The following is a 24,071-nucleotide window of genomic DNA, read 5'->3' on the forward strand; positions in this document are numbered from 1 at the left end:
GAACACATTCAAAATACCTACTTTTGTGAATGGGAAACTTTTGGAAAGTTGAGCCACTGCAACCTTATTGTAATGCCAGTCTTAGCACTTAATTTTCTGTTTCCAAATGCAATTCAGATTTCATCCTGTCAGTACATAAATGAACTGTTGCATTTAAAAACTCATTTGTACACAAAATAAAATGAGTCCAACTCCCCTGGAAGTCTGCTTGGCATGTAATGCTGAGGTAAATACAAAATTGAAAATACCTGTTATAGTTTAATAGGTTCTTACATTACAAAAAATACCAGTTGTACAGGAAAGTGTTCTTTAAGTTCTAACCATTCCGTTTTGCTTAATGCTCGAGTCTTGTATTTTTTGATTTTGCAGCAGTGGTTGGTCTCATGTTATATGAAAACTGCTTTGATTTTCCCATGTTCTCCAGCAAATTAACATACTGTAGGTTGTTTACTGCAAAAGAACAGAATGGTTTTGGTGAATTACACTGGTTTGAAGGAAGAAAAGTTTTAATCCACACTGGGTTCTAGATTTCATAAGCAATGAAGCTACCATGAAAAGAACCTGCCTCTTTCATGACATCTCACTGTTAATTATCTGTAGTTAGTTATTGTTCTTGCACTCAGTACAGCTTAAAACACTACTGCAGGTGTAGCTTTGAGAACCTATAATGGAACTTAACTTAAGATTTACTCTCACAAATGATTGAAGATTTTCAGGCTGACACCTCAGTCACAAACAATGCTGTTAGCTGAGTTTGCTGAAGAGCGACAAGGGACTTTGTTTAGCAATATTTCTATCTTCTAACGTTAGGTACTTGGTCCTTTCTAGAATGTGTGGGAAGTTTGTGTCCATGGCTAAAGCAAATATTCTCTGAATTACTACAAAGCAAAAAATGATTATCAGCAGATCCTCTTCATAGTTCTGAATCTGGTTTTTATTTACTGTAGTCTATTATAACCAGTTGTGTTGAGATTGGATGCAAACGTTTAAGCCAAGGTCAGCTTGGCCATATTTAGTTCAAAGCTGACTATCCCATGAAAAAGAAGCCAGCTTTTCATCTCCAAGACCTGTTTCTAACGCCAAAAATTCCAAAATCCCCTCCTCTGCAACTGTAAATGCACTTTGATGTCCAAAGTGGAACAAAAAAATGGCCTCGTCTGTCTGCTGGCCTGCTGCAGAGAGCCTCCTTAAGTACAGTATTACAACAAAGCTCCCTGTCATTTACTGAACTGCCAAAAGATGTCTATTTAAAAAAAAAAAAAAAAAGCAACAAGTTTAGGGTTGCAAGTGGTTTTCAATTGGTTTTGGAGGGGTAGAGGCACAATTTGCCTACACCTGTCCTCAGGAATAAATTTTTTTAAATGTCTACCCAGTGTCTGCATACACTACACTTTTTCTGCCTAGCAATCATCCCTTCTCCCCCTTGCCCCTTACTTATTTTAACAGCTTTGTACATTTCAATACCTGCTGCGTGTCCCCACACCAAAGTGGTTGGTCTGCTTATGCCAATAAGTTAAATGTTTGGTGTCAGTTTCCTGTTACAGATTTGTCACTGCTTACTTCCTCCATGAGCTATAAGAGCATTAAAACTAGGGCTGATTGACAGTCAGTCTTCACCTTCCCAGATGTACCTTCGGTAAGAGAAGACTCAAACTGAACAGTCCAGTCTGACCTACTCCAGGCACCTACGTCAGAAATACAGTAGCTGGCATTAGCCACTGACAGCTCTGAACTTTTCCAGCTAACGTAATGTTGTCATGCACAAAAGCAGGCAGATGAAAAGCATGTTATTGTCTTTAAGTCAGGGCTAAAGTTCCCTGAGTTCCTATTAGGTGAATGAAAGTAGGCACTGTTCTAAAGGAACTGGGCAAAGTTCCTATCGCTAGCCTATTCGTCACCAACTTACTTATGAAAGAAAAGGCCACTCAAACCTCAAAAGAAAGCCTTTTATTTCAGGAGACAGGGAGATCTGTTGTCCTGAAAAATTAAACGAAAAGCAGCAGCATGTGCTAGAGATGTTTTAAAATTTAGTTTCATGAGTGCAATGAAGAGGTGGCAATGAAACACCTGGCTGCTGATGCCTCCTAGTGAAAAAGCATAAAGAGAGTTTTTTCAAATAGTGGAGGGGGGGGGAGGGGGGGGGAAAAAAAAGCCTGTCTCTTAGTGAGACACAAAGTAACCTACAATTCTAGTATGAATTCAAAGATAGGTCTACTGGTGGATTTCTTTTTGACGTCAGCGTTTTGTAAACTAATAGGGGAAAAAAGTGTATTTTATTTTCCTTTGCAAATTATCCTTACCAGCTCCTTGAAGTATTTGCTTTCTTACTATCATCTGTGGCATGACTTTGAACCGTGTATGATATGACCACGACGTTCAAGTGATCAACAGTGTCCTAGTGCTTCATGTGGTGGAAGGCTAACATTACCAAGGCCACCAATCACTGAGTAAGTGCATAAGACACTTGAAAAATTCTCAGAAAGGATATATACTAAACAAGTAATAAGCGATGATCCTGCCAAGTTTCCACTGCTTTGCGTTTACGTTATTGAAGACATTACTGTCCTCATACCAATTTTATACATAAGATTTCAGTTACAAACAGAACTCAGGCTTTCCCAGGGAAGAGCTGGTAATGACTCCATGGCCTCTGATATAAATGCATGCTTTCTTTAGAGTCTGAACACTTATTCCAAGTACAATTTTATGAAACAGTTGAGGTTCTATGCACAAGACAGGAGCACCAATATGTCATTTTTGAGGCAAGAAGAAAGGGCAGAGATTAGCAGCGTATGAACATGAATTGTCTAATTAAGAAAAAAAACCTATCTTGGGGATAAATTATCATCTGTCTGGATAGTAACTTTGAATTTTTATTTTTTTGCACATGAATTCAACTGTATGTTTCTAACTAACTAACTGAGGTGTGTAAATTCTCAGTATCCATATTGGGAAAAAAATGAGAAAACACTGTCACCTGTATTTCCATAGGGTTGGTAAATATATGGGCTGATTGATAAACCAAAGTAGAAGCCTCTCTAAGCAACTTTCCTAGTAGCAGTTCAATGAAAGTAGGTTTTCATACAAGGCAATATGAAGCTAAAAATGCACCACTTGAACAAGTGCAAAAGTAATGAAAGAAAGACCATTTAAGCACACCAGACTGGCAGTAGTTACACGTTTTGATGCAAGAGCCCAGCACTTGAACAGGACTTTTTTCTTCCTTAAGATGAAGCTAAACTCATGTATATAAACATTAACAATTATAGGAATATAATTATTTTAAGGTGTGTTTGTCTTACCTGAGGCCAGATGCACATCAGAAGGTTTAAGCTTAGAGGGAGGTCTTGCTGGCTGATACACTTTGCCTTCCTGAGAACGTCCTTTAATAAACAGTATGGACAGATTTTTTTTTTTAATTTATCATATGAAGAGGTGGTTATAGATAGTTATAAAGTATTTAACTTGGCTGCAGTTTTATCTTAACGTCAAAAATATTTTCATGTAAGGTTACATTTATGGTGAGGAGACTCATGAGACGTTCTGTATGACAGGAAATTGTTACAACTCTAACAGAACTCTACATACGCTTTGACTACATCTTGCAGTTGCTATATAAAAGAAGGTACATTAAATGATGCTCAGCTTTGATTTTTTTTTTTTAATCTTTTTTGACTAGCTAAACTATAGATCCATGATAGAAATGACTTACCACCTGTTAAAATACATATAGCTAGCACATCCCTACTCGATCAGTAATCTACACTGCAATGGAACTCAGGTTTAAAAAATGTTTTTCCTCTATTATTTCTCCAAGATGCATTCCTTTGTACAGTGCATGTTCTGGCATTATGCAAAGCAGGGCAATACTATCATAAAAAGATAATAATAATCTTTTTTAAAAATGAAAACATCTTCCAATAAAGAACAGCTGTCTTCAAACAAGAAAGGTGTTAAAAACTGAACAAGAACATACTCTTAAAATTATTTAAAAAAAAAAAAATCAAAAGAACAAAAAGTTGTAAACAATGCTTAAGAAGTTAAACTACAATCCAGATGATAACCACTATGCACAGATATAGCTAGCTATACCCAGTTTAACTGCTCTAGTCTCCTCCTATAGTTATGTATGATGTGAGCAGCTCTGGCAACAGATTTATTTGGTTGCTTAGGCCCTGTGCTGGAATAATGATATGAAGTGATTCATACAACTTTAGAAGCAACCACTGTAAGCCACAGAGGTAATTTTTTTCAACCTGATAAAGGAAAAAAAAAAAATACCCAGAACCCCTGAACTAGGATTCTGACTAATTTTTATAAATAGCTTAAATCTTTAACAATTAACAAATAGTTTACAATTAGGTAAGATACCACTAGAAGAATCCAAAATAGAGAGAATAGCATTAGTTATAAAAATAAAAGTGTAATTCCTAAAACTAAAATATAGTGAAGACAGAATTACCATATATCTGCTTAAGGATGGACTGCTTGCTTGTTTTTAAGGCTGAACTGGTTTTATTTATAGATTTTAGATTTTTGCATGAAGAATCTGATTTCAGAGGGCTATGGTTCAGCTGTTTCTTCCAAGCAACCTGAATGAAGACGGCAGCTGTCTCTTGTCTCCATTTGTCTTCATCTTCTTTGCACTGCCGCTTAGCTCTAAGAAGCTGAAACAACTCCCGTCTTAGCTGGTAACTAGAGAGCAGAAAAGAGAAGAGCACTTGTTTTATGTGACCTGTTTTAACTTCAGTGTTTGCCATGCATCAGTTCACATGGCGGATTACATGAGTAACTGGGAAAACAGAACTCCCACTGATGTGCTAAGTCATTTGGATGAGAAATGTTTGCTCAGAAGACAAAGTAAGACCTGGGTTCAATTCTAGATGCATCTGTTTGTTAATTTCACACAGTTACTGCAGATTTGGCATTACCAGTATCAAAAGTTACAAAACTGCAACATCAGCCTACCTGATGCTTTATAATATACAGAAAATCTAGAAGAGACAAAAAACTGTATTTTGAGGTAATATTTATGATTATATGTATGATAAACCTGAGCAGCTTTCTACGCACTCTCTGAAGATTCTCCCCAACCTTGCTTGCAGCAGTCTCTTGGTTTTTGCTATTTCCCCTTCCCTTCAATTGCTCCCTGTCTGCCAGCCTTGCCACTGCTGCTATGGTCTTGCGGGCATTCACAGTTCTGTTCCCAGTGACAACTGTAGGCTACGTGACCTTCCCACTTCAGTGACTAATGGAACCAGCCAAAGAGTTGCATTTTTTTTTCTTGAATCAGATATTCGTATTTCATAAAATATTGGCATTTCACACTCACAAATCAATTAACTGGCCTACTAATTAATTCTGAATCTTCCCAATACAAACCTGTCACACAGAAACATTAAGTAACACTTGTAAAATATTAATTACAAATGTTTGGTAACAGGCCAAAACACACTGATCACCAGTCCCCTCTGGCATTCATAAAGGCTTCCACTGGATGTCTCAGTAAAGGGAGTAAGAAAGGAGGGAGAATGAGGTGATTTTGTTCTGCTGGTCCATCTGCAACAAGCTGTCAGTTAAAACAAAAGACAACACAACCAGGGACAAATTATTTAAATATATATGATAAGCAAATATATAAGATAATTCAAACAAAACAGCTGTCACATACAGAAAATGAGTACATAAAAGCATTATAGAACACCCATATATAGGACACACACACACACACACACACACACACACACACACACACACACACACACACACACACACACACACACACACACACACGGACATGCTCAATTAAAGTGCCAATGATTTTAAAATTTCAATAAATTTTACCTCTGTGAAATTTGCTTTTTGAAACAAATGTATTTAATCTTAATTTAGTGGAGCATCAGCATTCAGGCATATACTGTCATACAGTTCATTAATGTAGGTAACAAATGTGGGGAGCGACCGTAACACATGCTTATAGGGGCCTACAAGATGTGAAGCACTGTATAAATTTAGAACAGGAACATTTTAGGAGACAGAACAAAATGATCCAATTTTGTTAAATAACAAGTCACTTAGAACTTTTAAATGAGGAATGAGAGGAAGAGAACGTGAAGGGGCAGATAACTACTGGACTTGCTAACGTAACTTTTGCTAAGAAGGGGGCATGTTAATGCTCATACAGGGAAAAAAAGGGGGGGGGGAGAGGGACTGTTAATAGTTGAACAGAAAAGAATACTAAGCTATTCTGTTTGTTAGACTTAATTTCACCTTTTCACCCAGTTGTGATTTGGTGTTTGTAGAGAATTTTAGTAGTTTTTTTGCAACAAGAAAACAACTGTGATCCTCTGAAACAGAGACGATGTAAGCAGTTATTTTTAGACTGTGTGCACATTTCTGCATTAAGATCCGCCTGTAACTGTCAGTCAGATTCTAGTGGGAAAGGAAAAGTGGGAGTTTGATCTCTGTGAATCTAGTATGCCACCTCAACAAAATATCCAATGCTCAGTCGACAAAACTACTGCACATAAAATAAACATGCAGTGTATGTGCAGAAGAGGAAGCGGCAGAGCTAGCAAATGGTACTTTCAGATTCTTTGGTACAGAGACTCTGATTTTAAAGATACTTACTGCTAGTAAGGTACACTCATAGCAGTAATGGACTGAAGACGCTTGATGCCAGCCGGAGACCAACAGGAACAGCAACCAGCTTATCCCCTGCTTTTGTCAGCTCACTGCAGGCCCCAGAGACCGGTACAGGCCTCCGTGCCCCAGACAAGAGAGCAAGCCAGACATGGGCACTGTAAGCCTCAGTGAGCAGGATAAGCAATTAACCTTTGGCAAGTCACACACCTTAAAATACACTTTTCAGGACTATATTTGTAAAGTTTGTGGACTGTGGGAATTGGAACATTTTTCTGAGACAGGGAAGTTTAATATACTTAAGGAGACCAGTACCACAGTGATGGCAATACAGAGTGGTAGAGGGGCTTAGCAGGTTATAGCTCACAATAGCTTTCAATGATAGAGTAGATTATCACTAAAAAATTTTCAGAGTGAGACAAATGTATTTAATCCTTGTTTAGAGACATGCCAGAACTCAAGCATATGCTTCCACATGTTTCATTAATGTGTAATTCCTCCATTACTGTCTACAGGTACATGCTATTTACCAGTGCAAGCTTGGACCCAACAAAAGACAAACACAGGAGTGAGTGGGACCCAGAGCCAGCCGTATGTTAGGTACCTATTTAGTAACTATAAGTAGCCATATAGTGCACAGGCAGAGTTAGGCATTTCAGAGGCAGCACCAGAACAACAGCATACAGAGCAGGGAATCAGCATAAACAGCTGCCCGGGGGGGAGCTAGCTGGAAACACTATGACTTCTTGGCAGGCAGGTGCATCTCACTTGGGAGCCACATCCCAAAATATCCACAACATCTCTTGTTTGAGGTACATATAAACTCTCCTTCAAAGAAAGAGGCAGAACTCTTTTCTTTTTAAAAACAAACATTGCCACCACCATGGTTATAACTTTGAAATAAGGAGTAGGAAATCTGGTCCAGTTTCACAGTTCTCATCAGCCATGTGGGTTTCCAAACACCCAGACAATAAAGTTCTCGCTGAGTTTGAACCACAAGCAAAAAAGGGAGCAGAACTCATGGGCCTGAGAAAGAGAGGCTAAGAGGGGAGCATATGACTCTTCTTACCACTTCGATGCCCTCACCTCAGATATCGTCACTGCTCTTTTCTGTGTTATACATTAAAATACTCATTCAAATAAATGCATTATGATATTGCTGCACACTTTATGAACTCCTTCATCAAAGCTCTGGGAACAATAAACTTGGCACTAACAGAAGCAATGACAATACAGGAACTGCAGAACTAATGGCTATTGCAATCTTGCAGAATTTATCATCTTCCTGACTGTTCTATAAAATATTTGCGAGTTTTTTCAGAGAGTACAAATATATTTATTTTTCTTCATTAATTCTTTAAAAAACAAATGTCATTTAAACAATCTTTAATTCCCACATTTTGCATAGTGTTGTGAATAAGTCAGTAACTTCACCTACTGCCAAGCAACCAGTCTATACATCGAACTTTGTGCATTTCATGCTGAGATAACACACACTACTATTTTAATGGGTGAATAGAATAAAAAGAAATGTATCACACAGCCCAAACTTCAAATGGAATGCAAAGTCTTCTACACAGGTAGTTGGCACAACATACCCGAAAATCTCAATTAAATTGAATTAAATTACATCTCAATTCTTGTGAGGAAATTCGCATAAGCATTCACTATACATCTTTACACTTCAACTGAAAGCTATACTCTGCTCTTACTCCTTTCTGAGGATTCAGTGTCAACTAAGTAAAAAGCGCAAAGAGAGCTGATGGCAGATGTTGATCGTTAGGAAAAATAAGTGATTTCTTTGCCTTGCTGTTTACTGTGGGTTTGAGGAATAGTTATAATAGCGAAAGGAGATCCAAAAAGTTGAAATTTTCACAAAAAAGAGCTTCAAAATGAATTAAACATGTTTCAAGATTTTAACTTTTCACTGGAATAGGAATGTACTCACAAAAGCCAATATAACTTTTACACTGCAAAAATAATAGAGATAAAGGGAATTTTACAGGACTGTACATCCAATCTCCTACTGGGAAATTATTTAGAGTGATCAGTGAAAGAGCACAGTAAAAGATCAGTAAAAGGAGCAAAGAGAAGAATTTGCTGAGCCAACGCGAATGTTCAAATGGTTACATTTCGGTTTAGGAACAAAAGAACTGCCAGCTTGGACCACGGGCCATCCGGTCTGGTATGTCACCTATCTAGGAACGGCCAGCCTCTGCTGTTTCAGAGAAAGGCAAAACTTCTTCATGCTTCGTAAGTTAACTGTATAAAGTAATGTGTGAAATAAAAACTCCACAAACAAGCTAGCAATACTCAGCCACCTGGTGTTTTGTGCAACAAGGAACATGGATGACTCCCCACTGTGCAAAACAAGTAACACAGTGGACCTCCAAAGCCACGAAACATCACTCACAATCTTACGCCTCTTTACTGTCTTGCACAGATATGCATACTAAGGCCACAAGATCTTTTCTTTGCAAAATGGCATGCTTGTACACCAACAGTTCAGAACTGCGCTCTCTGAACCCTTGGTCATGGCCTTCCTTGATTAGGCCTAGAGGATGTGCTATTAGAGATACAAATAAATATTATACTGAAATGTGCAGTGTGTAGATGTTTAAGAGGTATGAAAAGGCATTCTAGTAGCAACAGCAAGATGCTAATGTCTGTCCCAACCTTCCCTGCAGAAGCAAAGAGATCATACAAATGTTCAGGAGTTGTATCCAAAAAAAAAAAAAAAACTCAGTAAAGTTTACAGGAGATGAGGGGGAAATGATAAAGAAACAGAGCCTCACATCAACTTTTCCTGCAAGCAGGTGTCTCCAAGTACTCCACTCCTCTCTGTTTAGAAGAGTGCCAAGCTAGACTAAATTTCCTAAATTTTCTGGACAGATCTCTCTCCCTCCATGTGCCATGAGCTAGAATCGGGACAGTGGCTGAATAACCCTCTTGTGGCTGGATGAGATGACAAAGAGAGCACTCCCCTTGGCTCTCTGCTGTGGCAGAGAAGATCACCGGTTGGATGCAGATGCTGGGAAGACTGCTAACACTTTGCTGCCAGCACAGCAAGGGGAAGAAACAGCCCCTCTGAAATTTTCCACGGGGGAACCAGAACTTCTGTTTGCTATTTATAGTGGGATGGATTAGTCTTAACCAAGGGAATGCTGGCAGTTCAGCATTCACTCTGCAGGTACCTGGGCACGTGGGCCTTCCTCTGCAGTTGCAAGAGTTCTGCAGGTTGTTCAGGGACTACTATGAAGGAAGCTACTTTTGTCTGTATGCTCTTATACCTCTGCCAGCTGCCCCCTTTGATTCAAATTGCATGGGGGGGAACACATTTTGCATCTCTATTATACTGTACTATACCATGTGGTGTGACATTTGAGCCCTCAAAGGAACATCTCCGTTAATTTTTCTTTAACTGAATGCTAAGAAATATTAAAACACTAGTATAATAGAAATACAAAATTGCTAAACTAGTGAAACACCTGGAAAGACAAGTTATTAGTACAAATCAGTAACATATAATTTTCTACATCCGCATAAAAACTGAAGAAAATTTCAATAAAAAGGAGGAAATAAGAATTACATTATTTCTTATATTTTTCACCTACCCCTGCCATACTCTTGCTGTCAGGTTTGATAAGAAATTAAATACTACGAAGTACAAATACCAGGAAAGATCATACTTCTAAGGTCAAAATTCATGCATTTGGGAAAGTAGGACAATGTTGTGGAAAGCAAACATTGGGAGACCTCACTCCTTCCTGTCTTCCTTTTCTGTACAAGGGTCATTCCTGCTGTACAAAGTTACTCACGTTAGTTTCAAGTTTTGGCAATAAACTCCATCCAAGCCTCCAAACATTTTCTGCTTTGGTCATCCAGTTAAAAGTTAAGACAGAATACAGTTTCAAGGTGTGTCAGTAAACGGTGGTGAATGGTCTGCTTAAAAAAATCTGTGCTGAAAACTTCTAAATTCTGAAATGCCTGTACATCAACGCACGCAGTATGGGGAACAAGCAGGAGGAATTAGAGATCTGCGTGCGGTCGCAGGGCCATGATCTCGTTGCAGTTGCAGAGACATGGTGGGATAGCTCGCACGACTGGAAGGCTGACCTGGATGTCTACGTGCTTTTTAGGAAAGACAGGCCAGGAAGGCGAGGTGGTGGAGTGGCTCTCTATGTGAGGGAGCAACCAGAATGTACGGAGCTCTGCCTCGGGGTGGATGAAGAGCAGGTTGAGAGCTTATGGGTAAGGATTAAAGGGCAGGCTAAGAGGGGCGACACAGTGGTGGGGGTTTACTACAGGCCACCCGATCAGGATCTTCCTGAAGGTAGTCAATGAGGCCTTCTACCGACAGCTGGAAGTAGCCTCACGATCACAGGCCCTGGTTCTCATGGGGGACTTCAACCACCCTGACATCTGCTGGGAAGACAACACAGCAAGGCACCAAAGGTCCTGGAGGTTCCTGCAGAGCATTGAGGATAACTTTTGGACACAGGTGGTGGAGAAGCCAACGAGGAGAGGTGTGCTGCCGGACCTTGTACTAAGAAACAAAGAAGGTCTGGTTGGACATGTGAAGGCTGGGGGCAGCCTTGGCTGCAGTGACCATGAGATGGTGGAGGTCAGGATCCTGCGAGGAGGAAGCAGGGCAATAAGTAGGATCGCAACCCCGGACTTCAGGAGAGCTAACTTCAGGGACCTACCCGGAGGAGTCTCATGGGTGAGGGCTCTAGAAGGAAGGGGGGGTCCAGGAGAGCTGGCTAATATTCAAGCATCACCTCCTCCAGGCTCACGATCGGTGCATCCCTCTGAGGAAGAAGTCCAGCAAAGCAGGCAGCAGACCTGCACGGATGAGCAAGGGACTCCTGGCGAAACTCCAACAAAAGAAGAAACTCTACAGAATGTGGCAAAGGGGACAGGCCACTTGGGAGGAATACAGCGACGTTGTCAGAGTGTGCAGGGATGCGACAAGGAAGGCTGAGGCCCGTTTGGAATTCAATCTGGCAAGGGATGTCAAGGACAACAAGAAGGCCTTCTTCAAATACATCAATTGCAAAAGGAAGACTAGAGAAAAACGTGGGCCCGCTGATGAACGGGGCGGGTGCCCTGGTGACGAAGGCTACGGAGAAGGCACAGTTACTGAATGCCTTCTTTGCTTCAGTCTTTACTGCTAAGGCCAGTCCTCAGGAATCCCGGAGCCTGGAGACAAGAGAGAAAGTCTGGAGAAAGGCAGACTCTCCCTTGGTCGAGGAGGATCAGGTTAGAGATCGTTTGTCCAAACTTGACATCCATAAATCCATGGGCCCTGATGGGATGCAGCCACGAGTGCTGCTGGCGGATGTTATCGCTAGGCCACTCTCCATCATCTTCGTAAGGTCATGGAGAACAGGAGAGGTGCCTGAGGACTGCAAGAAAGCCAGTGTCACTCCAGTCTTCAAAAAGGGCGAGAAGGAGGAGCCAGGAAACTCCAGGCCTGTCAGCCTCCCCTCCAGCCCTGGAAAGGTGATGGAACAGCTCCTCCTGGAGGTCCTCACTAAGCATCTGGAGGACAAGCAGGTGATCAGGAGGAGTCAGCATGGATTCACCAAAGGGAAATCATGCTTGACCAGTCTGGTCGCCTTCTCTGAGGGAATGACTGGCTGAGTCATATATGACTCAGGGAATGACTGGCCTGTCATATTCTGACAGGTAAACTCAGGAAGGGTGGGTTGGATGAGTGGACAGCGAGGGGGATTGAGAACTGGCCGGATGGCAGAGCTCAGAGGGTTGTGGTGATCAGCAGCGCAGAGTCTAGTTGGAGGCCTGTAGCTAGCAGTGTCCTCCAGGGGTCAGTCCTGGGTCCAATCCTGGTCAACTTATTCATCAATGACCTGGAGGAAGGGACAGAGTGCACCCTCAGCAAGTCTGGTGATGATCCAAAACTGGGAGGAGCTGCTGACGCACCAGAAGGCTGTGCTGCCATTCCGAGGGACCTGGACAGGCTGGAGAGCTGGCCGGAGAGGAACCTCGTGAAGTTCAACAAAGGCAAGTGCAGGGTCCTGCCCCTGGGGAGGAATAACCCCATGCAGCAGTACAGGCTGGGGGCTGACCTGCTGGAAAGCAGCTCTGCAGAGAGAAGGACCTGGGTGTCCTGGTGGGCAACAAGTTGATCATGAGCCAGCAGTGTGCCCTTGTGGCCAAGAAGGCCAATGGTATCCTGGGTTGCATGAGGAAGAGCGTTGCCAGCAGGTGGAGGGAGGTGATCCTGCCCCTCTACTCAGCCCTGGGGAGGCCTGGAGTACTGTATGCAGTTCTGGGCTTCCCAGTACAAGAGAGACATGGCACTCCTGGAGAGAGTGCAGTGGAGGGCTATGAAGATGATGAGGGGGCTGGAGCATCTCTCCTCTAAAGAAAGGCTGAGGAGAGCTGGGACTGTTCAGCCTGGAGGAGAGAAGACTGAGAGGCCATCTCATCAATGTGTACAAGTATCTGAAGGGAGGGTGTCAAGAGGATGGGGCCAGGCTCTTCTCAGTGGTGCCCAGCAACATGACAAGAGACATCAGGCACAAGCTGAAGCCCAGGAAGTTCCATCTGAACATGAGGAAATTCCTACGTGTGTGTAGGTCTGCAAACAAACAAGATAGCAGTGAAATCTAGGCTCATCCATATCTTGATCTGCTTTCTGTAAAGAAGTATCAATGCTTGAAATAGAATTTAATAACTTCTCCAATTATTAAAAGTCATCACTTACCTTGCACTTTTTATGAACTTACGAACGTAATTCTAGGCAACTGGTACACGCTTCCACTTGTTTGATGAAAGATTATTAAATTCCTGATTTATGTTGAACAATGTTATAAGCAAAAGGACCAAATGAAGGACATCATTGCCAACAATTTAATGCAATTTATATCTAATAGCATCTCTCTCTTCTCTAGCTGCGAAACAGTAGTCTTACCTTCTCCATGTCCTCTGTATAACAGTAGCAGCATAATTCTTCTTCCGAAAAAGCTCTTTTCTTTTTCTTTCTTTTTCTATTACCCGCATTCGAATCTCTAAAGGGATTTGTTCAATATTCATACTTTGCCATGTGACAGAAGAACATAATCGATCATCTGTGTTCCTGGACCCAATTTCGTCTGTTTTTTCCAAGTTCAAACTGTCATCAGAAACAGAACATGCCGATGGATTTCTTGGCACAGTTCTTGTAGATTCTGCCGCAGTAGACAATAAAGGATAGGCCTTTTTTGCTAATTCATTATTTCCCACATTGTTAGTTTGTTCTGCAGCATGCACACTGTCATCTCTGGTGTTTACAAATACCATTTTGGCACTTCCTGGTCTACTAGAGCCAGCTGGTGAACATCTCTCATAATTTACCTCTTTATTTCTTGATTTCTGATGATGTCTTTTGCCTTTTGAAACAGTTTCACACTGCCTCAAATTTCTTGCAATTCCATCAGTACAACTGGCATTGCACAAGAACACAGCAATCCCTTCACAATGGTCCCTGTTACCAGATGAAGACTGACCTTGTACTCTTGATTTTTCCCCAACACTAGTGATTGTAGAAGCAGAAGTATGCTTTCTGTTCCCATGAGCAAAGATATCATTTGCCTCAAAGGTGTAGTCACTGTGCTTTTCTCCATCCAGCTCTGTAGCAGAGGCAATTTGATGTTTCAGTTCACCTTTTCTTCCCTCATTTTCTTTGCCACAACGGAAATGGACACAAGTTGACTTACTTTTGGTGTGTTTTCTCAATAATTCTTTAGCTAGAGAAACATAAGCAAACATCTAGTCACTGATCCAGCAAAACAGGCCCTATTTCTCTAGTTCCACCCCTCCCCCCCCCAGTTACCTTTGAGGCACACTAGGATTTACTTAAATGTAAAAATGTATGAGCAGGAAGAATGAGAAGAGTATTAAGCACAGACCCAAACATCTTCATTTGCTTACCATTCTACAAATACTTCTCTCTCCCACACTAAGTTTGAGTCAGACATCAAAAAAAGGTTAACATGGAGAAACTATGCCTTCACCTACTTTGATATACTGATTTTCTCCAAAGAAACTAGCTTACCACATGGCAAAAGGATACAGTTGGCACGCCTGCTTGCTCCACTGATAGAGTGTAACAGGCTGTCATTGCTTCAAGCTTATTTGCTAAACTTCTGCTCTATCCACACTGCATCCTGGTGCATAATGACCTCTTTACAGAGGGATCATGTAATACCAGGAAGCCCAGAGCACTTGGTTTCTCAGTTCTTTCCTTGACATCCTAAATCAAACTATGAAGTCCTTCACGTTTTTCCCTTGCTACAACTTTTTTTTTCCTGTTTCCAGGCGCAGGGGGACAGTAAGTCATAGGTGATAACTTCTTCTAAGCATTCCGACGATAATGTGACTTGGAAGCCACACTGGAGCGCAAATTTGAAAATCTCCACCTGCCATGTACAATCTCTATTTTGTTAGGAACCTAACAGGAGAATGAGAAAATAGGACAGAGAGGGACCAAATGTAACATGCAAAGGGTAGATAAGAAGAAGAAGAGAAAAAAGTTCTCTGACATATTGGAATCACAGAAAGTTACCTGGATTATCCAAAGCCAGCAAAACCCATTATGCTACATTTACAGGATACTCTCTTTCCTGAATAACTGAATATGGCAGATTTATACAGAAGAAATTCTTGATTATCCTCAGTGATGTCTCAGACAAAGATTTATCACGGACTGAGAGGCTGCCGTTTCTGTACAAGATTGTCATGTAGGTAACTAGCCCTATCTGTTCTGGGACAGAAACATATCGCTATTTTAACCTCTTATTTTCATCTCTCAGAAGGGAGAAGGAAATTCCTTCCCTCACTCATTAGACCAGGGGAACCCCACTCTGAATGAGGCCAAACACAAAATTAGCAATGCCATCAATAAAAGCAGTACAGGACTGACAGTCAGTGCAAATGTATGAACTTTCTAGTACTCTCAGGACAGTATCTTGATCTCCCCAAAAGTTGATTTTTATAGCTGTGAGGAAAAACAACACAGCCTTTCTAAAAGGGCCTGTTATTCTTAACCCACAAAAACTGCTAGCTGGTTTGTAAATATGAATTGTTGAATGCTTGTTTACTTCAACCACAAAATATTTAGGCTGTTAAAAGTAATATGCTACAAAATATCAAATCTGAACAACTGAGGGAATGGGGGGGGGGGGGGGGAATAAAAACCTGTAAGTATTCTACATCATCTTATGAGGCTGAAATAAATACAAAAAAGAAGCAGTAACAACTACAGGGCACAAAAAAGAACTTGCATGTTGCTACTGCAATTAAGGCAACTCTGCAGCTGCAAATGAGATAACAAACATAGGAAAGAGGATTTATGAGTAGAAAACAGAAGATCAGTCTAGAGTCTCCAAATGATACGCTTCTCATACATTGTTACCAGGTACAATTGCTGAAAATTTTTCTAAAGAGCAAGCCTGCCCACAGGATCTAAACTTGTATTTAATTCAAATAAAACTTCCAGTGAAGTTCACTGAAGTTTGGTCAAACAAGGATTGACTAAAAGACCTAATGAGAACTGATTAAAGGACTTCATGATTTGACCCTTCCTGCATCAACTCCCCTGGCACTATTCCAATGATAAAAAATGAATGCTTGTGTAAAAATGGCATAACATTCTATTTCAAACATTGGCATTTTGGACTGGACAAGCAGCAGCTTTTTTTACAGAGGAAGTAAACTGTTCTCACTTTAGAAGAAGACATGTTATAATGTATTTTCAGAAGAATCTTGTGCCAACAGTTTTGCTCTCTTTATGCTCAACACTCATGGAGAAGAAAGACTCTAAGCAATAGTTTAGAATTATCCATTTAAAATTCAAACTCTATCCTTTGCAGAAGTTACATTCTTCTTCTAAAGAGAAATTAAAAATGAGAAAATTTCTAGGCAATAACATATATGATTTGGAAATTTTCCCTTTTAAAACCATCAACATGAAAAAATCATTCTGGCATAGCTATTTCAGGAAAATTCCAACTTCAGGGAAGCCTGAAGGCTTCTACAGATCAAGCTATGTCCTGCTGGCATTTACTGCTGGTTTGAATTTCCTGTGTCTACAGTGAAGGATAGTGTAGACAACTGAACAGAAATGTGGTTCTCAAACATAAGCATCAAAATTAGAGTCCTCTGCAGAAAATTTGGCCAGTTCAGTCTTGACTTCTGTTATTAGTTTGACCCTGTAGCCCCATGTTTCCCATGTAACTACCTCCTACCTTATCTTTAGGTGTCTTCTCAGTGCAAGACCATTATGCTTGTCCTGAGAAATGTGGGAGTCTGAGTGTGATGCAGAGAGGATTCTACCAGTATAACCAATCGAAGATTTTGGCTAAAGAATGGGTACTGGAGTGAGCAAAAGAAAAGGCTGCTCAATCCTCCCTCATAATTTCTTTGTCCTCCTTCTCCCTTTCATTACTCTAATCCTCCCCACGTCTTTCTTTCTCCTTTCCCTTTTCCCCTTACCAATTTCCTCTCATTGCAATCACTACAATTATTCATCCTTCATTTGGCCACCACTGTTTCTGATTATTCTTAATGTTTAACTATTCTACTTTGCCATCTATATATTTTAATTAACATAAAGTTATTAATACATATGCGGATAAAGCCTGCTGGTATTTTTAACATCTCTAGTATAGGTTTGGCTAAGATGTATGTCTTCATTTACTGTGATAATACAGTCAAATATTCTGTTTAACAAGACATTTCCATGTAAAAGGTGAAGAAATCAGGGCAAAATGATTCAGCAGAAATATCTCCTTGACTTTCTTTTTTTTTTTTGGATTAACATAATTTTCCAATTAGTAGAATTTCCAAGGGAATTAGCATTAATTTTACATCTTATATACCTCGAAACAGTTCTTGCCAATTTCCCTTAAGTAAACTCTTTATCCAATTTTTACTTCCAATGATAACAAAGATGTTTTAATACGACCAGTTTTGAACAATTTGAGCCACAAGCTCCGATAAATTGGCTCATAGCGGAACTGATTGAAACATTAGTTAAACATATATGTTACAAAACTAATACCGGAGTAATTAGCAAACTGATACAAACTGATGATGCATTTATAGATGGAGAAAGTAATAGGGCAGAGCAGGGCAAGAAAAACAACTAACAGAAGGAGCTTAGATACACTGTTTCATAGTACAATCTCTACAAACAGTCCCATTTCTCAAAAAGTATCCTGGAGGGTTCTCAACAAGAGACAGCGAAAGACAAAACACAGGAGGACCCTGTCATAGAGAATGAAGCTGCCTGAACAGGTCCTCTGTATGCTAGATATATCCCTCTTCACAATTTTAACCTCTTTGTTGAAAAAGAAGAGTTATAATTTCTCCATTAACACTCAAAAATCCCCCAGATAGTCAAAAATCTTCATGCTTCTCTTCTCCAAACAGAGCATCTAACAGACAGAAAACTCCCAACAATCTGTCCTGTTTTTACAGACATTACATGTACTGGTACTTTTGACTACTGAAATTGACAGAATATACATAATAAAAGAATCCATATCTAACTTTAGCCTGTATGAACAGCTTAAATAATGAAAGAACAATAAATGTTGGAAAGAGTAGAATAGGTCCTACAGATGAAACATCCCCAGACATTCACTGAATAGATTGGTGGGACAATCAAATGATTACAAACCTTGCCTGATTTTATGACCTTCACTCTGAGGCTCTGCAGATAGGCAACTCTCCTTTGGAGTCCCTTTGCTGTGACAAGCCTTAGGTGAACCTCCACTGTTTCTCCCTGATTGGGTTTGAGAAGCATTGCGGGAGATAGGTCTCTTACTCTGCACATCACCTTGTTTATTAGGTAACTGCATGATATTGGTGGTCTTCTCTCGATTTCCAGGATTCTGTTGTACTCGAAACCTATTTTGTTCCAAGTTCTGCATTCCTTTCTGCAGCTTGGCTTCTTTTCGCTTACTTTCTTCTTCACGTTTCCTGTAATTGAAGTCAATATAGTAATAATAACTCTAAAGATAAAATCTTAGGAGCATGTATCTGACTTGAACACATTCGTCTCTAGAAACCTGACAGAGCCACAATAAAAGCTTGACTGTGGCGTCTTTTTCATGAGAAAGGGACACATATTGCATTTGAGTGCCTTAGTTTGATCAAAAATAACAGCTGACTTGGAGCTACAGCTTTATGATAAGTCAAATCTTTATAAGTCAGGTTACCATTCATTTTGAAGCAGTTTAATAAACTGATTGTAAAATACTTTCTTATTTAAAACAATGAAACTTTTAGGGCTTTTTTAATAAAAAAGGGGGGGGGGGGGGAAAGAGTCTCTCTTTTGACAAATTTTATTGTTTGAATCATAGGAGAAAAAAAGAGTTCCAGTGAGAAGCTTCAAAAAGGTGTAGTAAGACAAGATATAGGATCCTAATTACTACGTTTTTAAGTAGCAATGAGCAATAATATAAGTAGTACTGAAATGCATTGTATTTATTTGAAAATAGGTTAGAAAACCTGATGAAAGGCATGTCATCTCTGCTAAATATAGTTTTCATATTTCCTATGTAATACTTAACAAAAACAATTCTAAACTAGCTTTAAAATAGCTACTTTATTATTGCTAGTATAACTTTATCATTGACAGATAATTAATTTTTTTTTACATAAACTGATTACACGTTATACAAATAAGTATGGAAAACATGACATATGAATTAAGAAACCTCATGCATGCCTGCTGCCATTACAGTTATGACATTTTGGCCTTCAAAAATTAAAAAAAAGTCATGCATTCATTCAATAAGGTAGAAACAAGAGAGAATTTTGGACAAGGGTAGGAAAGGTTCATACGTTGAAGAAAGTTACGTAGCTTTGAAATACAATGAGCTGTCATTATATTTTAGTTTTTAAATTCTTATTCCTACCAAGCAGAATAAACCCAACAAGAAGTAGCAAACATTACGTACCTACCCACGTACCTAGCATTGAACTTGTTTTGATAAATTAAGCTCCAGGTATAAAACAAAGTGACACTTTTCCTGTTAGAATGGACAGGTGGTAAATGTCGTATTGTGTAGCCGCCTGATATTTTAACTTGCTTCCAATGCTGCAACATCGTTTGCAGACTGTTGACACATAAGCTCACAGCACAGCATATGACAGGTTAGTTATGCAGCATGCCATCCTCAGTTCCTGTGAGTCATATCAATGCCAGTGCATGTCATTTCAGTGTGTTCCGCCAGGGAGAAGCCTTAACTTTATCTGTCACTACTATCTCATCAAGTATGCTCTGCAGAAGCTGATTGAACTTGGTACCTAAAAAGCTGCTAATTGATCTACAAAATACACTCTTGGCAATCTGAGGTTCAGTATTCCCTCTGGCACAGAAAAAAGTGGCTAGTTTCAAGTAATACTGGCATTCCACAAACAGACTACATGGGGGTGTCTGTCTCATGTACAGGATAGATCTCACTGCCATTACTCTGCCATCTGATCCATAAATCAGACCTTACTATTCACAGAACATTTTCTTTTTTTCGCAAGAATCAAGCAGCCTACTACCAGTCTCCCCCACTCAGGGTATTAGAAAAGAAGGTGCAAGAGACAGGCAATATACAACAAAGCCAGAGTGGCCTGCACTCTTTGGACTAACTAAAAGAAACATCTTTGTTTTTATGCTAAAATGATCGAAGTTGAGTAATTTATTTATATTTGACATTATTAAACTCTAGTGTTAACATCCCACTCATATGCCTGAACGCATCCTGCCTACTAGACGTTATATATAGCTAACGGTCACAAATTTGGGGGCGGGGGGCAAAGCAAGCAATTACTAAAAGAGATCATCATTGAAAATAGATCTCCAGGTGTGATCCTCTACAGCTGAAACTTTTATCTGGACAAAGAGGAGTTATATTTCATGTTGTACAAATAGCTGTTCCCTGCTATACAGTCTAGTATGAAGTTTGCTTTCAAAGGCACGACGCTGCTGACTCATGACATGATCAGTTTCTGATCTACTACAACCTTTTAACAGATTGCCCTTAACAGAAATGCTAAAGAGTCAGTCATTTTCCATCCAGTATTCCTATGTCGATCTTGTCAAACATGCAGAGCTGTGCATTTGTCCTTACCTAACCACCTATTTTTTCCTCAATCACTTCTCATGCGTGTTAACATCATTCTGATTTCTAATTCATTCTTCAATGTGCTTGTTGTTTTCTGCATCTTGGTGCAGCTTGAAAATTTAATATTCTTATATTTAAATGAAAATACTGAATAGTAAGAGATTCAGGACAGATTTATGTTAAGTCCTAATCAATATATCCTTCCAGATCAAAGTGGAGCCATTAAGAACTGCTCTTTACTTATGTTCTACCAGTTTTCCACCCATCTCATCACAGATTAATCCAAGCCACACTTCTCTACTTTGCTAATGAGAATGAGTGAGTATGAAAACTTCTGGTAAAACTTAACACCATGGTTTCTCCATGGCCACAATACTTGTTATTCTGTCACAGAAGGAAATTGGCTGATTTGACATAATTTGTCTTCAGCAAATTCATGCCAGTGATTGCTTCTTGCTTTGTTATGTTCCAGATACTTAGAAGTCTTTGATTACTTGTTCCAGTACTAGTCTTTGAACTGAAGTTGAGCTGACTGGTCTACAGACTCTTCCACTTTGGAAAGGCAGATATTGTTTGCTCGTTTCAAGAATTCTGCAAGTCTCACCTATACTCTGAAAGTTTTTAAAGATAATCACTTTAAGATTATATCAGCCAGTTGTCTAAACATCCCAGGAAAAATTCTACCAGGCTAAGCTGACCTGAAAACATCGCATTGATTTTTGTCTCTAAATAGTTTTGCTGGTGTGAATTCTGCTTGCTATTTGGTGCCCTTTAACACATTTAATGAAGGCTGTATGCTAGTATTAGCCGCATTTTTAGTAATTCGCAGGTGCCGAAGGTGCCAGACTAGCAGCCACTCAGGCGAGAGCTCTGCCTACTTCAAATTCGTAAGTTCCTCGAGGAATGGCACACCTTGCTCATGCAGCCTACGCAGCCCCATGGTGGAGAGGGGGAGGAAGGCACGTTTGCCCAATGTGGCCTATCTGGGCGTCTGTCTTGCTTTCCTACAACTATTTCTATCTGTCTATACCCTTGGTCATCCCAGCATGGTGTCAAAATAGCTATGTGGTGTGTGCGTATCATGTCCATGGTGAAAAGTTTCTGTCAGTACATGTAAATGAGACATTGTTAATATAGATATTCAAAAGTTACATTGTTATCTACATTGTTGTAAATCCATTTATTAGAGTAAGAAAGCCTCTACCGATACCCAACCTGTTTCAATTTACGGTTCAGTGTTTAATAAAGCCTTTTACCATGCCTTTTAACTGGTGTGGTCGATCTGCTCCCACGAATCGTAACATCATCCTAAAGTAGTGCTTCCCTCCTGCCAGGCTCTCCACCATACTTAACCTGTTAATAACCAGTTACATTCAATCCAGGTGGGGAAGCACCTGTTATCCCATTTATGGCTGTTCAGATGTTTAAAGTTAATGTATCCCTATTCCAAAAGATCACAGGATCATAAGATAATTCAGATTGGAAAGGAACATAAGAAGTCATAAAGTGCAACCTTCTACTCAGTAAAGAAGGATAATTACTTTGCTCTGTTAACTGGCTATGCTCCTGTTAATGCACCCCAGGACACTGTTCACCATATTTGCTGCCAGGGAATGCTGCTGGCTGACATCCAGCTTGCTGTCCACAGGCCCCCCAGGTGCTTTTGTGCAGAGCTGCTCCCTGCTGCTCAGTCCTCAGCCTGCATCATCGCTAGGGGTTCTTTATTCCTAGGTGCGGGACATTGCATTTGACCTTGCTGAATTTCCTAAGGTTCCTTTGAATTCAAACTTCCAGCCTGTTAAGCCCCCTCTGGATGGCAGCCCTGCCCTCAAGTCTATCTACTGGTGCCCCTAGTTTGATGTGACCTGCAAACTTCATGAGAATGCGCTCTGCTGCCTGCTCCAGGTCACTGAAAAAGACATTCAGCAGGGCAGGTTGCAGGACAGGCCCCTGAAGTAATCTGTTCTTACAGGCATGCAGGCACTGCATGACCCATCCTCCGAGCTCCATTATCCAACTCATTTTTTACCCATCTGGTTGTCCATGCAGACAGAACGTTTGGCGCACCCCTTCCACACTGCCACCCTTTCTGGCCTTGCCTCTGATCCTAACCCCCAAGCTCTCAATCAGACTGTCATCCGTCCTATAGAACTGCTCCAAACATCTGAACTACTCTCACAAAGAGGGCCATCCCCCCACTGTTTTCACTGCCTGTCTTTTCTGAGGAGCTTCAGCAGCATTGCAGTCGTGTGAGCTAACCCACCATGCTGCCGGTATTCCAACAATGCCATAATTTTGTTACTGCATGCAGAGTTCTAGTTCCTCTCATTTCCAGGCTGCCTGCATTTGTATATACGCTTCAGGTGGGCCCCCTTCCACCCTCTTTTATTGTTCTCAAGGTCTCTCGCAACATCCGGCATCCTTTGCTTTCCAACCCACTCCACCACTTCCTCACTTGACTGTGGGTCACTATCTCCCTCCTCCGTGACTCCTAGGTTAAAGCTCTCCTCCCCAGGTTGGGCAACCTGTTGGCAAAGATGCTTTTGTGCCACTTTTGTCAGGTAGATCCTGCCTCTTCCTCAGCAATCTGATTCTCAGAGGGTCTCATGGTTGTCAAAGCCAAACCCCTGTCATTAGCAGCAGCTGTGCATCCAGGTGTGGACCTGCAGAATCAGTCTGCTCCTTCACAAGCTCTTCCTCTTCACAAGCAGGACCAAGGAGCTCACCAGTCTGGAACCCCCCCCCCCCTTCCCAGAGAGACAGACCCTTGATACACTCAAGGTCTCCTTTGGCAGAATCACTGGTGGATGAACAGCAGGGAGTAACAGTCCAAGGGCCCAACAAGCCCTGGCAGAACATGCCAGATCTGAGTCCCTGTCAAGCAACAGCATACCTCAATAGCAAGACAGGCTGCCAGACAGGAGACCCCATCCCCCGAGGAGGTAGTCTCCACTGTATTCACGTGCTACTTCCTCTTGGCTCCAATGCACAGTTCAGGTTTGGCTGGCTCTGATGCCTCCCCAGACATGGCACCCCCTCATCACTACAAGAGCACTGAACCTATTCAGCAGCTGCAGATCTGCAAGTGGAGAGCGAGCCTCCTTCCTGCTGGCTTTTCTCCGTTCATTCTCTCTTCCATTCTGAGCAAAACCTCTTCTCTTTTATGGCTTTTCCACACTTGAGGTGGTGTTCCCTTCAAATATTTAATGCACTGCTGGTCCCCAGAAGCCCACACACTTTACAAGTAACTGTTACATCAGTTACTAATGTCTCTGTTAGTTACATCAGACTAAT

The 24,071-nt window shown here is 40.8% G+C and overlaps 1 protein-coding gene across 13 annotated transcripts in view; it reads right to left on the reverse strand.

Annotated features, from left to right (window-relative positions):
* Positions 1 to 216: 216 nt before the first annotated feature.
* INVS (inversin) overlaps positions 217 to 24,071 on the reverse strand; it is a 119,199-nt gene continuing 95,344 nt past the window's right edge. For 10 of the 13 annotated variants that reach the window (XM_068936343.1, XM_068936340.1, XM_068936338.1 and 7 more), the window contains 5 exons: positions 18,332 to 18,633; positions 13,583 to 14,396; positions 4,463 to 4,695; positions 3,303 to 3,383; positions 217 to 450 (listed from right to left, as the gene is read on the reverse strand). In XM_068936343.1, coding sequence (XP_068792444.1) covers positions 335 to 450; positions 3,303 to 3,383; positions 4,463 to 4,695; positions 13,583 to 14,396; positions 18,332 to 18,633 — 1,546 coding nt within the window. In that variant the 3' untranslated portion in view covers positions 217 to 334. The remainder of the gene's footprint in view (positions 451 to 3,302; positions 3,384 to 4,462; positions 4,696 to 13,582; positions 14,397 to 18,331; positions 18,634 to 24,071) is intronic. The other 3 variants (XM_068936342.1, XM_068936337.1, XM_068936341.1) reach the window with 1 other exon arrangement.

The sequence above is a fragment of the Struthio camelus genome, chromosome 2, assembly GCF_040807025.1.
Source record: "Struthio camelus isolate bStrCam1 chromosome 2, bStrCam1.hap1, whole genome shotgun sequence".
Lineage (NCBI taxonomy): Eukaryota > Metazoa > Chordata > Aves > Struthioniformes > Struthionidae > Struthio > Struthio camelus.